Here is a 22,508-nt window from a genome sequence, read left to right as displayed (position 1 = left end):
TACTCATATATACTGTTTATGCATTGTAAAAAAAATAGTAGAATATTCGACACAGCGAATTGTGTCTTTCCCTTCCGCTAGCAGTTAGTTTGGCAATAGTACTGGCTGTGTATTGGCTGAACTCATGTTCCTTCTAAAAGTGTATACCGTATAGTTAACGATAAGCGAATAATTTTACACTGCCCTTGGTACGAAAACTCTGGACTCAAACTGAATCACTCGCAATGTTAAAGAATGCCCACTCATTTATTAAAAATTGAAGTCTAGCCTACAATAAAAATACATAACTGATTTCATCAGTATCACGTATATCCTGTAAAGTATGTAACTTGCATCTAGAGTTAACTGGAAATGTAATAGACAAATTACAACAAAGCTAACTGCTAAATGATTGGTCAAGAATGAAGAGAGTTCTTTGCAATATTGGCAAGAAGTTCCCTTCATCAGACATCTAGCGTGGCCTAAGGTATTTGTGCTACATGTCGCAAGCAATCAGAGAAAATAGCAACAAGCAGGAAAGGTCACAACTAATTGGGTGATTGACAGGACAGATATACCCAAGATAAGCAACAGAAATTCTCCCCACGTTATGTCAATATCAAGGTCAGTGTTTCCTGTTGAATTCCCAGAAATGTAAAACCATCAATAACAAAGTATGTTTCAACATTTGTCCAGGCAAATAAAATCTCCACATAGTAACCATACTCATTTGTAAAAAAAAAGTGATGCAATATTACAATTACTGATGTCAATTTGATGTTAATGCAACTACTGAAAAAGTAATTTAACTAAATGTACTAGAATGCTGCATCGAGGCCTTTTTGGTTGATCGTTTAATAGTTCGCACGGATGAAGCTAGATGGCTTACGGAATGGACAGTTTCTTCGCTCGAACATTCAAAGGATCAGTATACGCTTGAAGCCCATTAGTTCACGTGAAACCGTAATTTGTCTGTAGAAGTGAGTCTTCAAATATGGATTGTGAAGTGAAAGAGACAGTGAAATGGAAACTGAAGTGAACAATAGTCATCATCTCCATGTTAAAATGTAATATAGTCTATCTTACCAATACATAGCAATATATGAAAATGAATAGATTAAATTGGGCAGAAACAAAATTTTACACATATCCTATTTGTACGATTATTGTCCCATTGAAATTATATTTGATATTATATATATTTGAGCGTTGGAGATTCGAGCGAAAGTGGTCCAATGCAGTACTTTAATACATATACTTGGCATGCACACTAGTGTCCCGTTTAACTGAATTTGATGGTGCTTCGGTTGAACGAAAATTCAGTTAAACCGGAATAAAGGTTTTTGATATACAGTACATATGTATTTCAACGTGTAGGCATAAACAAAAAGCTTACAATAATACATAGTTATTTAACTCAAGAACGCGGATCACAGTAACATTAAGGCTCTGGTACAAAAAGCCATACAACTAAAACAATAAATTTTAATTCAGCTTGTAAAAAAAATGTTTTCTTTTGCTTAAGATTAAATGAACACTTCACTCACTGAACACAACACAACGCCATGCCATAAAACTATGTACAGTATAACGCTCGCTAACAGTAAGATTTCAGGCGCACTGAACTGAATTACAAATCTCAACTGCCAGGTGTGTCTTGTCATTGAGCATAGGGCACAGTATGAATGCTAGAAATAGACTGGAATGGGGGAGTGGATGAGTACAGCCAACACATCATAACAATGAACATACTCTTTGATATCTAACTGTTAGACCAAAACAGAGACGAAAGTGCTTCTTCGGTGCTCCCGCGTAAAACACTGTCGCACAAGAGTAACAGCTTTTTTTAGCGATTCGGTTAAACTGGACTGTAGTGTAGTTGCAAATGTTACAAGTATGTATGCATGCAACACAAAGTGCAAAATTTTACATTATATCCATTCAGACGTTCAAACAGAGTGGATGACAATTAGAATGGAGCGCAACTCCTTTCTCTTATACTGGGTGTTTCATAAATAGTTGGGTTAAAAAAAATTATTGCAAGTGAAATATTGAACTTATGTTAATGAAACCAGTCCAGAACGATCGAGGAATGCAAACAGTTTGTGCGTGTATGATTCTTTATGGTGTGAAGTCTTTTTTTTGGGGGGGGGTTCCATCATAGATAGGGTATTCATCTCGCTGATCGTGATATCGCAGCCCTAATGGATGCAGTGATAAGACACTATGAACAGGCCCATGTTGATGCAAGTATGGCAAGACCTAGACTATCCTGTCGATGTTTGCCATGTCACCCATGGTGCACTGCACAAAAAAAATATAGAGTTCCTCGTTTGTTCTGGACTGGTTTTATTAGCGTACGTTCAATACTTTACTTGCAATAAATTTTTGTAACCCCTCAATTATTTATCAAATACCCGGTATTATCAAGTGTGTTTTTGCCACTGGCCTCGATAATGAACTTGGGACTGAAATGCAATTACCATATGCTTACATGCACAGTCTAACTTGAAAAAGTATTTTGCACAATGTGCCATAGTTGTTAACACATTTGAGTGTTTTCCATATTGTAGTATGCCCTGTATGCTATAATGAGGCTCTGGTGCTTGGACCCACAGCTAGTATAAGTACAATCTACCGTTTTGTATCATCCTTGTGCGTTTGTGATTAATCTCTCAACCATATCATCTCATCACCTTTCATCCCTGGTGTTGCAAAAGTGATAGAAAAGGAGCTAAATGCCGGACCCTGCAGCCAAGTGTTAGCACATCGTGCTGCGACGCCAAGGGTCCTGGGTTCGAATCCCGCTCAGGCTTGGTTGTTTGTGAATGTCCGTTCATCATTTCATCACTCATCCCCATCTTCGCAAATTAGCCAAGAGGCACAAATCGTGAAGTAAAATAAACTAAATCAATCAAAAGGAGCTAAATTTGTTCCACAGTGAAAGAATAACTAACATATATGTTGCAAAAAGAAATGAGAGCAAAAATGACAAATCAGGAGAGTCAGCAGTGGAGGATTGCATGCGGGGAATATTGGCCGTGTGGTCTAAGATGCTGTACTTTTGGATTCTGCAGTATGGTATGGGTTCTCGGCCTGTGTATAGGACCGGTGGCAACTCCCCTACGTGAGGAAATTGTGGAGCTATGAGTGAGTAATCCAGTCTTGGAAATCTATAACAGCTGAGGTTTTGACGTGCAAACCCACATCACCCCATTACAGGTTGGAGAACTCCACGGCTCTAGGTATGATTGTGGTAGGAAGATAGGCCAAGCATGCACTATAAAAATGCATAGCCCTAATGGGGACACCAGTCCTTCCCCAAGGACTGGGACTGTGGTACGAACCTGACCAAATAACCAAAATGAAATATGTTTATAAGCCAAAAATCATGGTGTTTTAGAATAACAGTGCAGCTTAAGATACAAGGAAAGATGGAACTTGCCCAATTTGTGCACGCAGAGTCTCAAACCTCTAACTCTCTCCCTCTCAATGATCGACAGCTTCCCTCTCTAACAATCTGGCCTTTTTCTCATCACTGCCGTCCCTTTTTGTCCTGTGTGTATTCCGCAATCGCGCAATGTTCATGCCGGCAGTGACCAGACGTTTACCTGTGAGATTCATATCTGCACTCGCAGACATTCCACAAAAGTACTGATTTATTAGTAATAATGAGAGAAAAAAAGAATTGTTGCCAGTGAACATGGAACTATGTATCAGTCATTAAACTTGGAGACACTGTCCATGCTACAGGGTTTTATCTATTAATCTGCTTCTTTGTCAACATTGTACAAGGCACATGTAAAAAAAAAAGTTCCGATAATTTTTTACTTGGGACTGGCAATACTGACGAAGCTGCACATGCGTGGGAGCATACTTTAGTATTCTGTGCCTCCAACAGAGGTATATTTCTCAGTGTGGAGGTGCATACATGAGAGTAGCAGGAAGTTGAAATGAGAGTACAAATGTTCATAATGACGAGCAGAGCGGCAGGCCTCGTGTTCAGACAGACAACCTTGTGCAACATGTTGTTGAGAAAGTGCGGTTTAATCGCCATTTCACCATTACTGATCTAGGCAAGGAGTTTCTTGAAGTGTCTCATAAAACATTGCACTGAATTGTAACGGACAATCTGGGTTATCACAAACTGTGTGCGAAGTGGGTGCCAAGAATGGTGACAAACACTCACAAGGATGAAAAAATGAAATCAGCACGTGATTTTTTGGCCCGCTGGGAGAAGGATGGGGATGACTTGTTTTTTCACATAGTCACTGGAGACGAAACCTGGATATCGTACGTCACTGGTGAGTCGAAGCAGCAATCCATGCAATGGTGTCACTCCGGTTCACCGAAACCGAAGAAATTCAAGCAAACACCATCACATCGCAACCGTGTTTTGGGACCAAAAAGGTGGAATTTCTGGAACCAGGACAAACCATCACAGCAGATGTGTATCGCCAAACACTGTCTAATCTGCTACATGCCATCCAAAACCGACGAAGAGGAATGTTACGATCTGGAATTGTGCTTATTCATGACAACACCCACCCACACACAGCTGACCGTACTGTTGCGACAATTCAAAAATTCCGATAGGAACATTTTAATCACCCACCATACAGTCCCGATCTTGCCCCGAGTGATTACTTTCTGTTCCTTCACCTCAAAAAGTGGCTTGCTTCGGAACGTTTCCATGATAGTGAAGTTCTCAAGACATCAGTCCTCAACTGGCTGAGATCCCAGGTGGCAGATTTCTATGCACAGGGTCTATGTAAACTTGTTCCACGGTACCAAAAATGCTTGGAGCGTTATGGTGACTATGTAGAAAAATAGCCAGGGTATGCACTTGTATAGCATCAAAATAAAAATTTTCTTGCTTGATTTTATTTTCTGTAATAACCAATCGGCCCTTTTTTTTTTTACATGCCCCTCGTATGAACCACTGAACTATATTTGCATCACAGGAACTAAAACCAGCCACTACATGAATTATATAATTCGTTTTGATTCAATACCTCAAGGAACTTAGTGGTTTCCTGTATTTTAACATGCTGAACAAATTAATCAGTTCAGCCATTTTCCCTGATATAGAACTTGGTTCACTGTTAATTCAACTGTCCAATGGATAAACTTATAGTTCCAAGTTTGTCTGCATAGTGGCTGTAACTGATCAAGCTCATGCATGTTGCTATATCAGTCAGTCCATGTGGGAGAAATTAAGCAGTTGCTTTGCTTGTCAGATTTATGTCGAAGTGGAGCTGTGTAGTGTGTACACTAGGACTGTACACATAAATGTCTAGGATGGGAAAATATCTCTGCATGGCTGACTTGTCACCGGGCACCACTGGAAGATGATCCAAAAATGACAGAAGCAATATGCTAATACTTCAATACAATCTATGTATTACACAATTGACAAAGATAACAGCAACAATTCTGAACAAACTTAAAGGAAGTTGGACTTCATCTTCATGTCAATCTCAATTAGTAATGTGGCCATCACATGTTCCTTCTATGCTGCCAGTTCTTATAAGGGCACCACATGGCTACATGCCCCATCAAAATTATCAGGTAGATAAGGTTTGACTTCCTTTAAGTTTGTGCAGAACTATATATGCTGTATCTAGAGTCAATTAGCTACATTCCATGATGAAATTGGTAATATGGTTTCTAGCTCAATGCATCATCATGGCTGTTTAGATCTTCTCTTGCTTCTCCCCTTTTATTCTGCATTTCACTTGTTTCTATCAACAATAATTCTACCTCCTACCACCGTGAGGAAATTGAGGAGCTTGAATGAGTAGCATAACCCAGTCATGGAAAGCTACAACAACGACTGGAGGTTTGTCGTGCTGACCACTCATCAAACTCTAACTGGTTGGATGATCTTCCACCTTTGGTGGTGAGAGTAAGGCCGGCAGTTGGTAGGTAGGCCGTGGCTGTCACGGACTGTTGCACCACGGGTTATCATCAGCCATTTCTGGATAGGCTTCCGAGCTTTCGAGAGCTAACGTCACTATCCAGAAATCACCTGGCTGATATCTTGAGAAAAATTTTAAGTCTAAAGCCAAGTGACTCACGCTCAAAGTAGCTAACCTCCATTGCAGAGTGCTTAGCGCAGCACACTATGATGTCAGAGGTACTAGGTTCAAATCTCAGCCTGGGCATGGAGTTCTTTGTGAGTTTCTTTTAATCAATTTCCTCAAATCATCATTCATCCTCAAGATAGCAATTAGCCACAAGGGGCAGAAAAGTGATTTAAAATAACCTAACTCAACCAATCAATCAGTACTCAAAGAACAAGTAGGGAAAGCAGGGGCAGTCTATCCCCCCAGTTAGAAAAATCATGCAGCAATCCCCAGCTAGTGTTATGCTTTGAGCTCCGGCTACAGGATGCTCGTGTAACCTGGTCATGGAAACCTACAACAACTCGGGGTTCGCCTTGCTGACCACACCTCACCTCGTAACTCATTGGATGATCTAACACCTTGGCAGGTGAGAGTGAGGCCAGCAGTTGGTAGGTAGTCCTGGACCAAATGTACTGTTACACCACGGGTTATCTTTATTTTTTTAGTCTACAGCTAGTATGATTTGCATCGGCTCAAACTCAACCAAGAATTCCCCAGATAGGAGTTTCCACTTCAAGCACTGCAGTTGCAGTTTTCAAAATGAGGTATCCTTGCTTACATCCATGTCCCAATTGAATTCCACATTCAGTAAACCTCCATACCAAGTTAGGTAAATGCTACATATACGTCTTTGTGGGATCTTGTTTACTACACTTCAATAAATGATCATGTACAATAATTGGAGTAATATCATTTAAACTGAACTGTATACATTTGTGCAATCATGATTTTATTATTTGATTCACTTTTTCTTTCAGGGAAGAAGCAGACTGCTTGGCCCGTGCTATGGGCTGCAAGTTATATAGGACTTCTGTAAAGGAAGATATTAATGTTAATTCTGTATTCCGTTTCCTTGCAACTCGATGCCTAGCGGACATCCATGGATATGAGGATGATTGTGCCATAGGCAATGGCAACAGAGCTCTTACAATAAGTATGTATTTTATTTTAAATTTTACTTTTGTTATTTACAATTATAATAGACACAAACTTGATATTTTAGCAAGCAGCTGATGCAACTAAGTAATTTAATATTTTCTTCAATAGTCTGTAAATATTCATGTTGTTTTGTTGAAAAAAGTAATGTAACTGAACAACTTTCACATTTTTTTTTCAATACTAATTTTGTTAATTAAAGCAATCTTATCTCACAATATACCTTCACCATAGTTACAATGACAAAATCATTTCACAACATGTTAAAAAAAATGTTCTTAATTAATTTCTTGATTCTTTATGTTTATTTATTTGGCAAAGCACATCTGACAGAAAAGATAAATTATCAGCAAACTGTCCATTATGTTAATTCTCTCTGTTTTCCGCAGTGTAAGGTTTAAGAACTGAAACATAAGCCGAGAATGACCTCTGCTCTAGCATCAGTAAAATTTAATTCCATGAAAACACATGTAAGGTGTTTACATGATGTAAAACACAAACTAATGACAATAATGATGAACAAATTACCTATAGTTATTTTTGCTGAGGATTGTACATTTATTTCAATTCTGTCAAAAGGTGCGCAAGTATTGGGAAAAAGAATACTGTGAATGCTCTTTATGGATTTCTCACCATGTTGCAGTTAAAAGTGAATCTTTAATTCCATTATTAAGCCAGATATAGTGTATTATAAATGTCAATAATAAATGTGTTTCGACTTGCTTGTATTTCTTATGGAGAATTCATTACAATGAACAGAAAGTTATTGAGATGTCATTATGCCAGAGTCAAGATAATTCAGCATCAGCCAGCACCTAAGGTGGTGACCTATCTTTGGCAAAATCACCCTCTCAGTGTAAGGAAAAAGCAGGTCAATCTTCCAAAAAGAATCACACAAACATTAAGGAAAGAAAATATACTAAAATGTTTTTTCAGACCAATCTCATGTAAAACAAATAGGCAACCATGCTTTTTTTTTGTTGTCACACAGTAATGTAAGGTACTTTCATTTCATTACAAAGGTAGAGAGTTTGTCAAAGTACACTTTGAAAGTTACTGTCCCAGTGAAGAATTAATGGGGAGGGGGATGCATGTGTACTCTACTCGGAGTGCCTACCAAGTGCAAGGTGGGGGATGAAGAAACCCTCCAAATTACTTTCAGCTGTTAATATTCTTGCCACTGCTTTTCTGGAATATTCATGAAATCATTTTTAGAGATTTATAAATGTGTTTATGAGTTACCATACTTTTTTATAACATTTAAACAAGCAACACGCTTGAATTGAACTAGAAATCCACAACTTGTAAGATGTACAGAATGTCTGAAAAGTTCCTGTACCCGTTTATATATCCCACATTTATTTCTTATAGCTAGGGAAAGTATTTTAAAATGCAAAATTATGGTTGGGAAAAGGAAGAAATGGTTCTGAGGTGCTGATAAAATGCCTTTTTTCAGGTCTAAACCAGTTACATTAACATTCTTTACTCAATACTATAGCAAAGAACATAATTAGTAATTATATAAAGTAACCACTATGTAGAAAGTAAAAGTGGCATTTACTGGGTTTCAGACAACTTGTTATGTTATCGAATGTAAGTCGCCGACACCTTGAGCTCAGGAGATCCTTATGTGTTGAGAAACTACTTTATCTTGGGAACTATTGTGGCTGCAATGATTATACCAGGTGTCCCATGTAAAACCGGTCTGTGTGCGTTTCCATGCAGAACAGGTGGGTCGGTTTTACGTAGGACACCCAGTATTATACCATTTTATAGATCTTATTCTGCTCTACAAATTGAGAGTATAGGATTTTATGTATCTGCTTAAGAAGAGTGAAAATCATGTATTTTTCAGTCCAATTTTTTAACAAAATATGAAAGAGAAGGAAGGAAAAAGGTGCTGAAGCATCAAGGAGAGGGTAAAAAGGTGATAATCTCATAAAAAGGTGCAACAAAGTGTGTTCATTTTACTTGATTTCATGTACTAAAATACATATCTGAAATGGGCCTACCTGATCGTGCAGTGGTAGCGTCGTCGCCTTGTAATCAAGGCATCCAGGGTTCGATACCCGGTGGAGGCACATAGTGATTCGGATTCCACTTTAAACTGTAGGTCCAGTCCTGATTAGCCTTGCTGTGCACAAAGTGGACTTAAAACATCAACTCAAACCAAACATATCTTAAATGTTCGGTATGCAAACAGCTATATTTTTGGTAAGGTGCTGCACCTTAAAATCCGTTCCCTACTTATAAAATATGTATCTATTTACATTATGTTGCAGTACATCGTTTGCCTTGTCATTCATGCACCCACACAGATGCTGCTAGCCGTTCCTCAGCGCTATCACTATCACTATGTCCACTCACATCATATGGTACAACAACTGACATAAGAATTTGAGGGAGCGTTCCATGTGACCAGGGATACCAACTACGAAACTAAATCATTCCTAGGCAACCGAATACTGGTCATTTCTCAATATGGTTGCAACAGAAAACATTCTTCAAGTAGGGGTGTGGGGACTTCCCGAACACACCGATTTTTATTATGATTTTCTCAAATCTATGACAAGGATCAGTTGTAAAAGTAGCCCTAGAGGCCAATCCTGCTAAATAAAGATAATATCTCTAAATAAGAATAATATCTATCTGTTGATCTATCTCTGTGCCCTGCTTGATCGTCCAAGGTTTAATAGCTCAGGAATCACGAGTGTTGATTTAAAACATAAATGAGAATTCAACTGTCTTGTGCAGGTATAACAGTTGGGCTGAAAAGTTCGTAGGCTGACTCATAGATGGCGTTACTAGAATTAAATCCATGTGATTTTTACTTAGTACTAACCTTCAAAAGATACGTGTATAAATTTCACAGCTACCGGATAATTAGTTCGTGAGATATAGCATTGTGAGTGAAGCAGCTTTTGCTATTGTGAAAAAATGGATAAAAAATAATTTTGTGTGTTAATAAAGCATTGCTTTTTGGCAAAAAAAAATTACTGTTGAAGCCAAGGCTTGGCTTGATAAACATTATTCAGACTCTGCACCAGGAAAATCAACCGTTGAGAAGCGGTTTGCTAAATTTAAACGAGGCGAAATGAGCATCGAAGACGATGCACGCAGTGGACGCCCCAAAGAGGCTGTTACTGACGAAAATATCAAAAAAGTCCACAAAATAATTTTAAATGATCGTAAAGTGAAGTTGATCGAGATAGCTGAGACTTTAAAAATATCAAAGGAACGTGTTGGACATATTGTGCATGAATATTTGAACATGCGAAAGCTGTGTGCAAAATGGGTGCCGCGCGTGCTCACAATCGATCAAAAGCAACAACGTTTTGATTATTCGGAGCAATGTTTAGCGATATTCAACCGTAATAAACACAAATTTTTCCGTCGATATATTACAATGGATGAAACATGGCTCCATAACTACACTCCAGAGTCCAATCGACAGTCAGCCGAGTGGACTGCACGTGATGAACCGAATCCAAAGCGTGGAAAGACGCAACAGTCGGCTGGCAAGGTTATGGCATCAGTATTCTGGGATGCCCATGGTATTATATTCATCGATTACCTCAAAAAGGGCCAGACTATCAACAGCGATTATTACATAGCGTTGTTGGAGCGTTTAAAGAATGAAATCACGAAAAAACGGCCCCATTTGAAGAAGAAAAAAGTGCTGTTTCATCAAGACAATGCACCGTGTCACAAATCAATGAAAACGATGGCAAAATTATATGAATTAGACTACGAATTGCTTCCCCATCCACCATATTCTCCAGATCTGGCCCCCAGTGACTTTTTCCTGTTTGCAGACCTTAAAAGAATGCTCGCTGGAAAGAAATTTAGCACTGATGAAGAGGTAATCGCCGAAACTGAGGCCTATTTTGAGGCTAAAGAGAAATCGTACTATAAAAATGGCATCGAAAAATTGTATCACCGCTATAATCGTTGTATCGCCCTCGAAGGCAACTATATTGAATAATAAAATCGAATTTTGTCAAAAAAATATTTTTTACTATGTTAGCCTACGAACTTTTCAGCCCAACTGTTATCTTTTATTTCCAACAAAAAATACACGACAGAAACATAATCTGCACATCATTTGATAGATTAAGGTTCAAAGTTTTGTTGTACGACAATTCGTTTTGTTCGTGCACTAACAATGACTGTTTTTTTTTCCTTGTTGCGGGTAAACGACGATGCCACATCGGTGCTAAAATTTTCGAAGTGTGAATCTATTGTGCAAGAGCAACGTGAATTCCGCCGTAAATTGAACGAACAGCTGCCTCATCAGAAGCAAATTTCAAAATTGGAACCTTCCTTTGTCCAATGATGTACAGATATGTGCATGTCGTGTATGGTTTGATGGAAATAACATTTTGAAATCTGCTAGTTCTTTTTGACTAACCCGATACATAAAGAAGAAACTATACTTACAGGTACCACACAAATTTTATTATATGACACACTGAAATGCTAATTTAAAATCCTCTTCACAGGTGCCTTCAGTACAGCAGCTCAGAATGGAAAAGCACACAACGGTAACGGAACCATCATCCTGCAGCCGGGAGGGAAGCAGAAGAACCACAAGAAGAAGAATGTGCTGAAGAACGCTTGCAGAATCTTATGATGATTCAAATATTACAGTTTATGAAAAATAAAATGGCTGTTTACGATGACTTCCAGAGTTGAACTCTGCCCCAAGTATTCCAAGTGTGCATATAATAAAGCAGCCCCCTTTTTGTATGTTCGTTTGTGAGTGTTCAGAGTGCATGTATGAATTCCGTCCATGTTTTGATGAAATCTACTGCGGCAGGATCTGTGTTACCAGCCAGGTGGTTATTTAAAAACCATAAAATTAGAATATATATATAATTATAGAGAGAAATACATATTAAAATATGTTATAAACTTTTATCAAAGAAGTACTAGTAGATTCATTGTGATATAAGGTATAGTTGATAAAGTTAAGACTTAAATCTTTAAGAAATGTCTTTGTTTACAAATAATGTTGTGATAAACACTGGTATTTCTAATGGAGAACTAGTAATATGTAGCAACATCGTACATAATTTCACATCAAATTGAAGCAAGTTGTACTTCAGTAAGATTTTGATGAAACCTTTACACTATGTTTGTATCTGTTGAACATTCAAGGCTGATTACAAAAATAATACAAAGCTGATACAATACATGCTCAATTGTCTAATGCTATCAATAATATAAATGTATAAGATAAATCTCAGAACAGGTATTTTGAGCCCTAGCATTTGAACACAGTTGTATGTTGTCAGTCTCGTTAAAAGACTTACAATTTTCACAAAATGAGGTATTGGATAACATGATTATTACAAACTGAGATGTAGCAACGCTAAGAAATAAGTTCTGGAATGTGGAAAATTTTGTGACAAATATATTTTTCAAAATTCATTTGAGTTTTCTGTTTCCTCATTGGTGAAAACACAATATCAAAACTGATACGAAATGTATGTTGATGCAACTCTGTCTAATCTGAAATTGAATTCAGATGTAAATGCAGTTCACTTTTTAAACCATTTCTTTGCCTTCATTTTAACAGCTGAAGTAGTGAATTTGACATATTTATTGTAGAAATCTGGTGATAACTTCATGAATCATTGACCATGACATTTAATATGTAAGGTATATGTTAAAAATTGATGTCTATATAGTGTAGAAATTAATTATAAGTAATAATACTGGTGCTTACTTAAACTTACAGATAATGCAATGCATCCAGAAATCTTTGAATGATACATAACCATTATTTTTGAATGCGAGTTATGAAATTTGTACATACAAGGCATTAGATCTAAATGAATGATTTGTCTATAAATCTGTTAATTCAAATGTCAGCAACTACAATAGTAAATAGCATGATCTTATTTTTTATTAAATACATTTATGGCATTCTGTAATTTTCCTCCATCAATGATGAATATCAGTAGTAGGGTTGCCATTTTTTTTTTCTGAATGAAATTGGGATTTTAGAAGTATAAATGTAACTTAATTACAACTTAAGAAGACAGTTAAAAACACGGAAGATCTAAGAGAAAGTACTGTACTGAAGAATGTTTAAATATCACCGTCAGCTGGGTTACCGCATAGGAAAATAAAGTGAAGTTAGATAATATTTTTCTAAAGATTAAAATAAAGTCCCATGATGCTCTACCAACTTAAAACTAAAAGTAAGGGCTCTATAGTTTGCATTTAAATCGATTCTCAATTTATCAACACTGCTGCAGTTCAAGTAAATCAGTGTGTGTGGCAACCCTAATCAAAAATCATATGCAGGTGTTTACTCTTTCAGTAATCTGGAAATAATTTTCCATGTTAAATGAAGGGCTCAAGTGTAAAACATGATAAGTGACAGTTTGGTCATTTTTGAGTTACAAAGTAAAATGTGCAATTATCAATTTTCGAGTGAAATTGCTATGTCATACAATTTGCATTAGACTCAGTGAAGCCTTCAGAAATTGGTAAACCCAACACGAAAACAATTTATCTACAGTATAGCTTCTAATAACCTTTTTCCTTAACGAACTCAGAAATTACCAAAATGTCACTTACCATGTTTTACCCCCGAGCCCTTCAAATAGAAACAACATGGAGGTAATTTATAGAACTAATGATATTGACTTAGGGAGATTTCAGACAGAAGCAACATGCATCACATATCGCTTTGGAACAAGCCAATAAACTGCAACGTTTCACACCATAGCGGCATGACAGACTGCACAAGCCTGTGTTCGTTTGGTGGAATCCTCAAGCAACAAATGACACGTGCTGCTTGTCGTTTCGGTTTGAAGTCTCCCTAAGAAAAAAATTATATGCAGCTACAAATAAATTGCAAATTCCATTTGACGGACAAGATCTTAATGATTTTAATTTTGTTCATGTAAAATTTCGATGTGGTCACATTGACATTAAAAATAATACTTGTAGAGGCTAAATACACATATTTTTTATCATTTGACCCACTTGATTTGTCTGTGTCTTAAGAGTTATTGACATTGTTTTGTGTAAAGTGTCAAAACAGTGAAGGAAATATTTTGTCCACTACATGTATATGTGAATTACACAGAGAACTCTATATGTTTCCCTGTTTTGATTATAATTCCATCAACTTCCCCAATGATATAGTGCCAGCATGTGTATGTATGAGGACGTTCAAACTAAACCATTTGTTCCCTTCAATTAAAATGGATTAGGTGTTTTCCAGGTGTAAAGCATTCCATGTATCTCCATGCCAGAAGCAACAACATGCAGTAGTCAACATCACAAATTTGTAGCGTGTAACAAATACAGAACTTATATGAATGAGTGTTTGTTTGAGAGTTGTGTGTTTTGTATGTTTCTACATATATAGTGGAATATTCCCTATTCTAAGCCTAAAAAAAAAGCTTTACAAATTAAATTTTAAAACATCGGGCATTCTATCAAAGATCAAATGTTGGTTTATAGTTGAGCCTTGTGTGATTAAATATTGGCAAGTTGTGTAGCTAATGAAGACAATTCTAGAAATTCTGTGAATTGTTATCCAAATCTATATTGGTTGGACACTAGTTGAAATGCAAGTATTCAAAATAAAAATGTAAATTATTGTGGTGTATTGCTGTGAACACACTCATGGTAGTGTTATAAGGTAACCAATGAACATATTTCTTATTAATGTTATTATTATTATTACCTTGTGTACTGTGGCAAGATTTGTAATTGAAAAAATAGAAATAAATTAATTAATGCAAGAAATAGCTAAAATTTTTGACCTAATGAAAACCTATATATTTTACAAGTGTTGGTGTAAGAATATTTATATTCATTGTATTGCTGTGTTATCCTGTATGAATATATCTCGAGGAACTTTATATATTATTATTATTATTATTATCATTATTATAGTGAAACATGAATAAATCGACTTTATCAGAAGATCTAAAAGATGGATATGAGGAAACAATGGATGTGTGAGACAATTATAATGTAAAAATGCTCCCAATTGCCTTTATGAATTTGCTGTATATTTATAGGTAAGTCTAAATAAATATATGCACCAGTGATAGGGTTTCCACCATCAAGTGCGGTTTGCTTGACTTATTTCATGAGCTGGTAGTTAGCACAGCATGCTACAACATCAGGGGCCCTGGATTCGAATCCAGGCCTGGGTAGAAGTGTTCTTTGTGAGTGTTCATCAATTTCATATCACTCACCTTCATCTTTGTGATTAGTCAAAAGTTCCAGAAAAGCAACACTAAATAAGAAAAAAATAAATAAAAATAAAAATCTTTGTTAAATAATTAATTGATGCACTACCGCCCAAGAACTCAACCACAATTTCAGAATTATGCCACTCAAAATGAACATCACACTTTTCTCTGCCCATTTATTTTCAGATACAGCATTAAATCGCCATTTTATACTGAAACTGTAACAGCAGGAAAACAACAACAAAATAATAACAATACAAGATGGTACAGGAAAAAGTTAAAAAGTTACACTGAATTTCAGAAACTGTGTTCTGGCAAGAAAATTTCAACATTTGGAGGCAAGTTATTATAAAGAGATTATTGTAGAAGGGAGAGCCTTTGTAGGGGATTGTGAAAGCTTTACGTCATCCGTTGGTTATGTGAATACTTGAAGATGAAATTGATTGATTAGAAATTCAGTATTAATTTTAGCAATGATGATTTTATGCAAGAATTTCATGTCTGCTAGTTTGTGACAAGTGTGTGGTGACTGGATATTCAAAATGGAAGTAATATCTACTTTATGGAGTTGTCTCAAAGAAAACATTCTGTGGTGAGGAAAAAGCTGAGGACAATCAATCCTGGTAAGATTCGTTTTAGAAGCCATGCTCCAGATTGGGGAGCAATATTCATGAGAAGAAGATTAAAAAATTTCAAAAATATGCTAATGGATGATTCGTTTTGGACTTCAGTGAACCTGTACAGAATACCAAGATGATACATGGCTCTTTTAGTAGCAATGTGCTCATTATAGTTTAGTTTTTCATTAATGATAACAATGATTTTCTTTTCATTGCACACTATCTCTTCCATCACTCCGTTCTTTCTTACAGCCTTCCAAATCTTTGTTCTGTCCATGCTATTATATGCCTTATATATCTAAGATTGCCATAATCAAATAATTTCCATACTCGTAATGCATTTCTTGCAATTGCCTTATGGTGAATATAAGATCTACTGTTGATCTGCCTCTTCTAAATTTATACTGTTGCTCTCTCATGTTCAGCTCTGTTACTTCCCTTATTCTTTTCTCTAATATTTTCTCATACACCTTTGCTGAGTGTCACAGTAGTGTTATTCCTCTGTAGTTTTTACATTCCTTTCTGTCCTCCTCCTTGAATATGGGAACTATTAGTCCTTTTGTCCAATCACTTGGCACATCTCTCTCTTGCCACACTGTTTTCATTACTCTCAGCCACTGCACACCAATCACTCCAGCTCCTAGTATCATTTCCATTGGCAGTGGAGGCATTTCATCTATTCCAAGTGCTCTACCTCTCTTCAGTGCTTCCTCCACTTCTCTCCATGTGATATTCATTTTTACCTTCACTTCTTCATGTCCATTTCCTTTTCTCACGTTCAGCAGTTTCTCGAAATGATTTCTCCACATTCTTCTTATTTCTTCATCCTATTCTACAACGTTTCCCCGTTCATCCCGTAGCTTGCAGCTGTCTCCTCTTTCTCTTCTTCTTTCTCTCACTAATCCATACAATACATCTGTGTTCCCATCAGGCACGTATCCAGAAATTCTTTTCGGGGGGGGCTAAACATCATTTTTTTTACAGGGGTATAGATAGAACCTCGCAAGGTTTAAGGTCGATGGTGGCGATTCAGTTCCAAAACGGTAGGGGGGGGAGAGGGGGCAAGAAAAGTTTACTTTCTCTTGGTAGACAAAGGTTAGCATTAAAAAGCCATAGTGCGGGGCCAAAAATGGAGAGCAACTGTCTTCTAAATCTGCCACTGTTTAAGCTGCTGTTTTTTTTCTCTCTTCAGAACGTGATATCGGGACATTTTTTATCACTCGATCTCAGTATGTGTATGTGTCCGTTTCACGAAGCTGGTATGTAATGGACAATCCATTCTAATGTTTTGATTTGATTTGATTCCATCCTTGTGACTTGGATCTTCAAGATTTAGGAAGAATTCAGACCGAAGGCACACACACGTCGTTTGCAATGAGTGACCCAATAAACAGAGACTTTTCACACCGTAGCGGCACGACAGGCTGCACAAGCCTGTGTTCGATTTTTGAAATCCTCAAGCGACACGTATAGCTTGTAGCTTCGGTGTGAAACCTGGTGGGTCAATCTCATTGTCACCTTGAAACGGCAGCTCGTGTTGACCACAGAAGAAAAATATCTTGTCAACCGGTGTTAATGTCCCTTAGTTTTATTCTATATCCTTTTTCTGTGCTTGTTAATTAAACAGGCAACATCTTACGGTTGGGCATACACAAGAGATGTGCCATGCAGAAATTTTAGGGGAAAATGCAGGCTCCACCAGGCATACTGTGCCATTGCTCTACAGCGACAGGAAAGGATCAAGAGAAGCCAAGGGTGACTCGGTAGCTCATTTAGTAGAACAAAGAATGGCACGGTATATGCCAGAGTCATGGTCGAGCTTGCTTTTTCCGCTAAAATTTCCACATATGCAACATCTTCTTGCTTTCTCTTCTCGACATTCATAAAATTTTCGGCCTTCATGGCTGCCCCTTTGTGGTAGTTAGCGTTTGAGTGTTTTTCCAAAACAGTTGACTTAAAAGTCCTATTTTAACCCACGAAACTCTCGGACTGCATACACGAAACTTTGTCCGGTCACTAATAAATCGTCACTCAAAACTTAGATTTTCAGTCGATCTGTGCAGCTTATTTCCTTTTTTTAAAAAAATGATGCTCCAATGCCCATTACTGCTGAAATATTTACTTTAGAGACCTTCGATCTCTTCGGCTCATGACCCGAAACTATAGTGCAGGAGGCTTTAGAAAGATCGCTTCGCGGGCTTACAGCAGACGACAATATGGGTGTGTGTCTGCGAGAACCAATCAGGTCCGCGAATGAGCGAGCCCGGTTGCCACAGCTAGCTCGCTGCACCCTTCTGGAAAAGTGAATAATCCTCTGCCTCTTGCTACCTCGGCCTGTTTGTTCGGCTGAAGAGCAGACGACACGAGAGTATCGGCAATAGTGTGCGAGCGACGTCTGCTGTTAGCCCGCGAAACGCTCTTTCTAAGGCCCCCTGTACTATAGCACTACACTGTCGGCAATGTCTTCAGCTTTGGACCCGAACTTGTAATAGTGGTAGACTTCCGCACTTTCCAGCAAAATGTGTCACTATTCCCCCCCCCCCCAATCTCTACATCGTATAAAACTGTCAATGGACACTGACTGATCACTAACCGACTGTCACACTTACTCCTGAAACCTTATTGAATGATTCTGTTGTACAGACCAACCGTGAAATTGAATCCGCGTATTTATATCCATATTATATTCTGGAATGTTCCGCACATAAAATGTTTTGTAGTTCGACTCCACCTCCTATTCACTTTTCAGAGAATTAGTAATCAAACGAATCACCCGACTGCCTTCAATAGTGCTTTCTTGTGCAACTTCCAAATGCTGACAAATCTTTAAATAATGCTCAAGTTCGTTGCGACAACACCGAAAGAGCAAGAAAAGTTTACATACAATATTATCAATAACAGGGTTATCCCTCAGAGTTCTAGAACATTCTCCGCTTTTCCTCAATAATTTTCTCCGCTTTTCCTCGATCTCTTTAATTTATAATCACAATATTTTATTTCACACACACAAGCCAAAAACCTCATTTTATCTAGTGTAAATCGAAAAATTTCGGAGGGGGCTCGAGCCCCCTGAGCCCCCCCTCTGGATACGTGCCTGGTTCCCATCTACATCTTCTAGCACTTTGGCCCATTCTTCCATCCACTTTCTTCTTTCATCCTTTACTACTGCTCTTGCCTCTTTCTTCTTTTCCATGTACTCTTTTCGTGCATTTTGTGATTTAACTCTAAACAATTTTCTAAATGCATCACTTTTGTTTTTCACTGCCTCTCTAGTTCTTTCATTCCACCACGGTGTTTCTCCTTCCACATATCTTTTCGGCTGCCTCTACTAATTATGTTTTAAATCTTATCCATTCTGTTTTTACTCCTTTGGATTCATCTCATGGCACTTTAGTTTGCAATATTTCATGATATTTCTCCTTTAATCTTACCCTTACCCTCTCTAATTAGTCCACTTTTGACTACAGTTCCAACCTCACTTTTCCTGCCCTCTTTGGTACCTGCTCAGTACAATGTATAGTCTTTCCTCAATTGCATTTCTCCTCTTCCTTTTCATGTTGTTTAGCTCATTCCAAAGATGTTGATTTCTCTTCCCTCCATTAGATCCGCAATTTCCTCAGTCCTTCCTGTCAGTGCTCTAATATTTAATGTCCCTTATTGAAGCCTGCGTTGTCTCCAATTTCCAGTCAGGCTTGCTTCTCTCTTTTCTCGAATTTTTATGCTTTCCGCTGTCAGCTAATCGGGCCTGTCACAGCCTATACCTGGGTGGTGGGGCTGCCACGTGGGGTCTCAGGTACACCCTTGTTTTTCTGTTGGGGTTCCAACTCCCTTAGCCTTTCTGGATTCCTCCAGGCCCACAAGGCAGTGGATGCAAACACTTTTATGGCGGTGTTTATTCGCCATGTATTAATTCAGGATTGCTATTATCTCCATTACAACAATAATCTTGCACTTTCCTGGTCCCAAAACAAAAACTTTTGGAACTAGCAGCTTACCAAAGATTTGAATCAGTTGTGGTTTGGAATTAAATGCTAGAAGAAGAGAGCAAACAGAATAGCAATTTCTTAAAAAAAGAAAGAAAATCCTTTTGAGCTAAGTGCTAAGGACTATGTATAACAAAACTATGCATGGTGCAATTTTTGAATTTTACTGGTAGGTTTTGAAGCATTTAATGTGCTTTATTCTGCACTTACTTGCTTTTAAAATTTACCTGCTGTCTATCAGTCTATTCAAGTTAAATTTCTACAACAGTTGTATGTATGTGTGTGTGTAATATCCTGATCCTTCAAGAATAGTTAATGGAATCCCCCACCCCTCAGTAATTTTCCAGTACTATAACGCACTGATACTTACATTGAAAATCCTTTATTAGAAGTACTGACACAATTTTGTAAATAAAATAAAATATGATTTTATTGTTATTTCACTTCAATGCAAAGGATGATGCATTACCAAGTATGATGATACATTTTTTGTTACGTCTGTAATGATTGATTGATTTGCTTTGCCACTTTGGCTAATTTGCGAAGATGGGGATGATATGATGAAATTGATGAATGTACACTCACAAATATCCTTGCCCAGGCTGGTATTCGAACCACTCAGCCACGGGGCCGGCCATCATCTGTGATGAGATGGTGCCAAATGCAGTGGGTGGGAGAAGTAGTCAACGGCAAAAATAATGGTAGGCAAATTGTCCACCTCTATTTTCATTACTATTATATTCTACATCCTGTGTTGTTTTAAGGAATTTAATTATGTTGGTTCGAAGCAGCCATTGTTCTCTGCTTATTGACATTATTTCAATTCATTGTCATCACATTGGGCCCGTTCCGAAAGTCACACGAGTTTAACGCTTTAAACGAATTATGGTAACTGGCTGTCCCATAAGTGCTTCCGTGCGTTTCGTGAGCTTCATTATGCTGTCCCGAAAGTCACATCCCGTGAGTTTTGTGCAAGAACGAGATTCACCAAACGCAAGGGCCAGGAGGCTGGTTTGATCCGTGAGAATCGTCTGCTCCTTGCAGACAAAGCACGTGCTGATGGATTCAAACTGCACTAGTTCGGAAAATGTATTATAATTTTTACGGAGACCGATATGAAGCAACGTGCACAAGATGAGTATGCCTTGACCGTTCTTAGAATGTGATTAAAATGAGTAACAGTGTCCACAGTAGAGTTTATTTTTGCCATAAGGACATTCCTTCTGCTGACGCCATGCGGAAACTTTCTTTAAACAAAACGCTGCGCCTGCGCTTTCGCCTAGAGTGTCCCATAAGTCTGTAAAATAACTGGTTTCACCAGATTCACGAGCCCAGTTATTTTCGTTGAATGCGTTCGTTTCGTTAAGACTTTCGGAACGCACCCATCGTGTAATACAGACCGAATGAAAATGGTGGTGGACAATTCGCCTACTGTTTCTTTCGCCGTTGGGTGTACAAGGGATTCCCGATCAGGTACAGGAAGCTTTTTAAGATTAATCACTTCCAAATACGATCATTTGAAATTTCCTGACTATTGAGGATCCCGATAGCCAGGAAATCATTTCCCGAAGTCGGGATCAGGATGATTTTTTCCCCCCATCACGGTAGTAAATCTGTGGTACTGACTTTTCGGAATCTTGCAAACCCCACCCTTTACCTGAACAATAACTTTATTTTTTAAGTATCGTTAGGGGTGTGTTCATGGACGTCCGAGGGATTTTTTCCAGGGAGGGGCGAGCAAGTTCTTTTTCCAGGGGGGCAAAGAAGGTACATATTCCCCATAATAGTGTTGTCCCCTCACAAAACATTGCTTCAGTTTGAAGTTATCATATTCCTGCAACGCCCTTTCAATAATTAACATAAATTACTATGACTGAAATATATATTACTGTGATAATTGAAATATGTGTGAAATATAGTATTAAATGTTGACTTTCAATTTGCAGAAGGTCACGCCCCCCTGGCCCCCTTCCTGACGGAACTTTCGTGGAATACGTAAATATTACTAGACAAATTGTCCAGTACCATGTGTATTCTCCTTATTTTACGCAACATGAGCTTCAATAATTGAAATAAAATGACAGACAAGCTGCTAACATCCTTTGAATCAGCATTCGTAAAAATCTGTTCCTTTAAGACACGCAAGATGTAAATGAAAATGAAAAACTAATGAAAACACTCGGATCGTGGAAAAATTTTACATCGCAGGCGAGCTTGAGTTCTAAGTATGTGTAAGTAGGCAACTTCTCTCAACGCAACGCTCGAACTTCTGGAGTGGACGATACTCATCCCGATAAAATCTCCCGAAGTGATACACTTAATGTGTCCCCCCAGATTCCACCTACATATTGGTATGGCACGGATATGCCGGGTCCATACATAGTCCTATTTGACGGTATAGACAATAACGAGAAATTTCTTGCCGCTGGAAGTGTTGGTAACTATCTCCGTAAGAAAGAAGTCCGAGTACAATTAGTGGAACAATGCGGTCGTAATCGCGTTCGGGTGACTTTCCCCACCGCTAAAGCTGCTAATGAGTTTCTCACGCGTAGTGCAATGCATCATGATATGGGAGTCAAAACGAGAATTCCATTATCGTTAATTCAACGGGAAGGAAACATTCGGCATAGCTCA

General features: G+C 37.9%; 1 protein-coding gene across 4 annotated transcripts in view; it reads left to right on the top strand.

Moving 5' to 3' along the window:
• Positions 1 to 14,806, top strand: part of Rab23 (RAS oncogene family member Rab23) — a 353,877-nt gene extending 339,071 nt beyond the window's left edge. For all 4 annotated transcript variants that reach the window (XM_083139370.1, XM_083139367.1, XM_083139368.1 and 1 more), the window contains 2 exons: positions 6,866 to 7,041; positions 11,546 to 14,806. In XM_083139370.1, the coding sequence (XP_082995496.1) occupies positions 6,866 to 7,041; positions 11,546 to 11,676 (307 nt within the window). In that variant the 3' untranslated portion in view covers positions 11,677 to 14,806. The remainder of the gene's footprint in view (positions 1 to 6,865; positions 7,042 to 11,545) is intronic.
• Positions 14,807 to 22,508: the final 7,702 nt, after the last annotated feature.

This window comes from Lepisma saccharinum, chromosome 17, assembly GCF_977018435.1.
Source record: "Lepisma saccharinum chromosome 17, izLepSacc3.1, whole genome shotgun sequence".
Classification (NCBI taxonomy): Eukaryota; Metazoa; Arthropoda; class Insecta; order Zygentoma; family Lepismatidae; genus Lepisma; species Lepisma saccharinum.
This window is presented reverse-complemented; position numbering and strand designations above follow the sequence as displayed.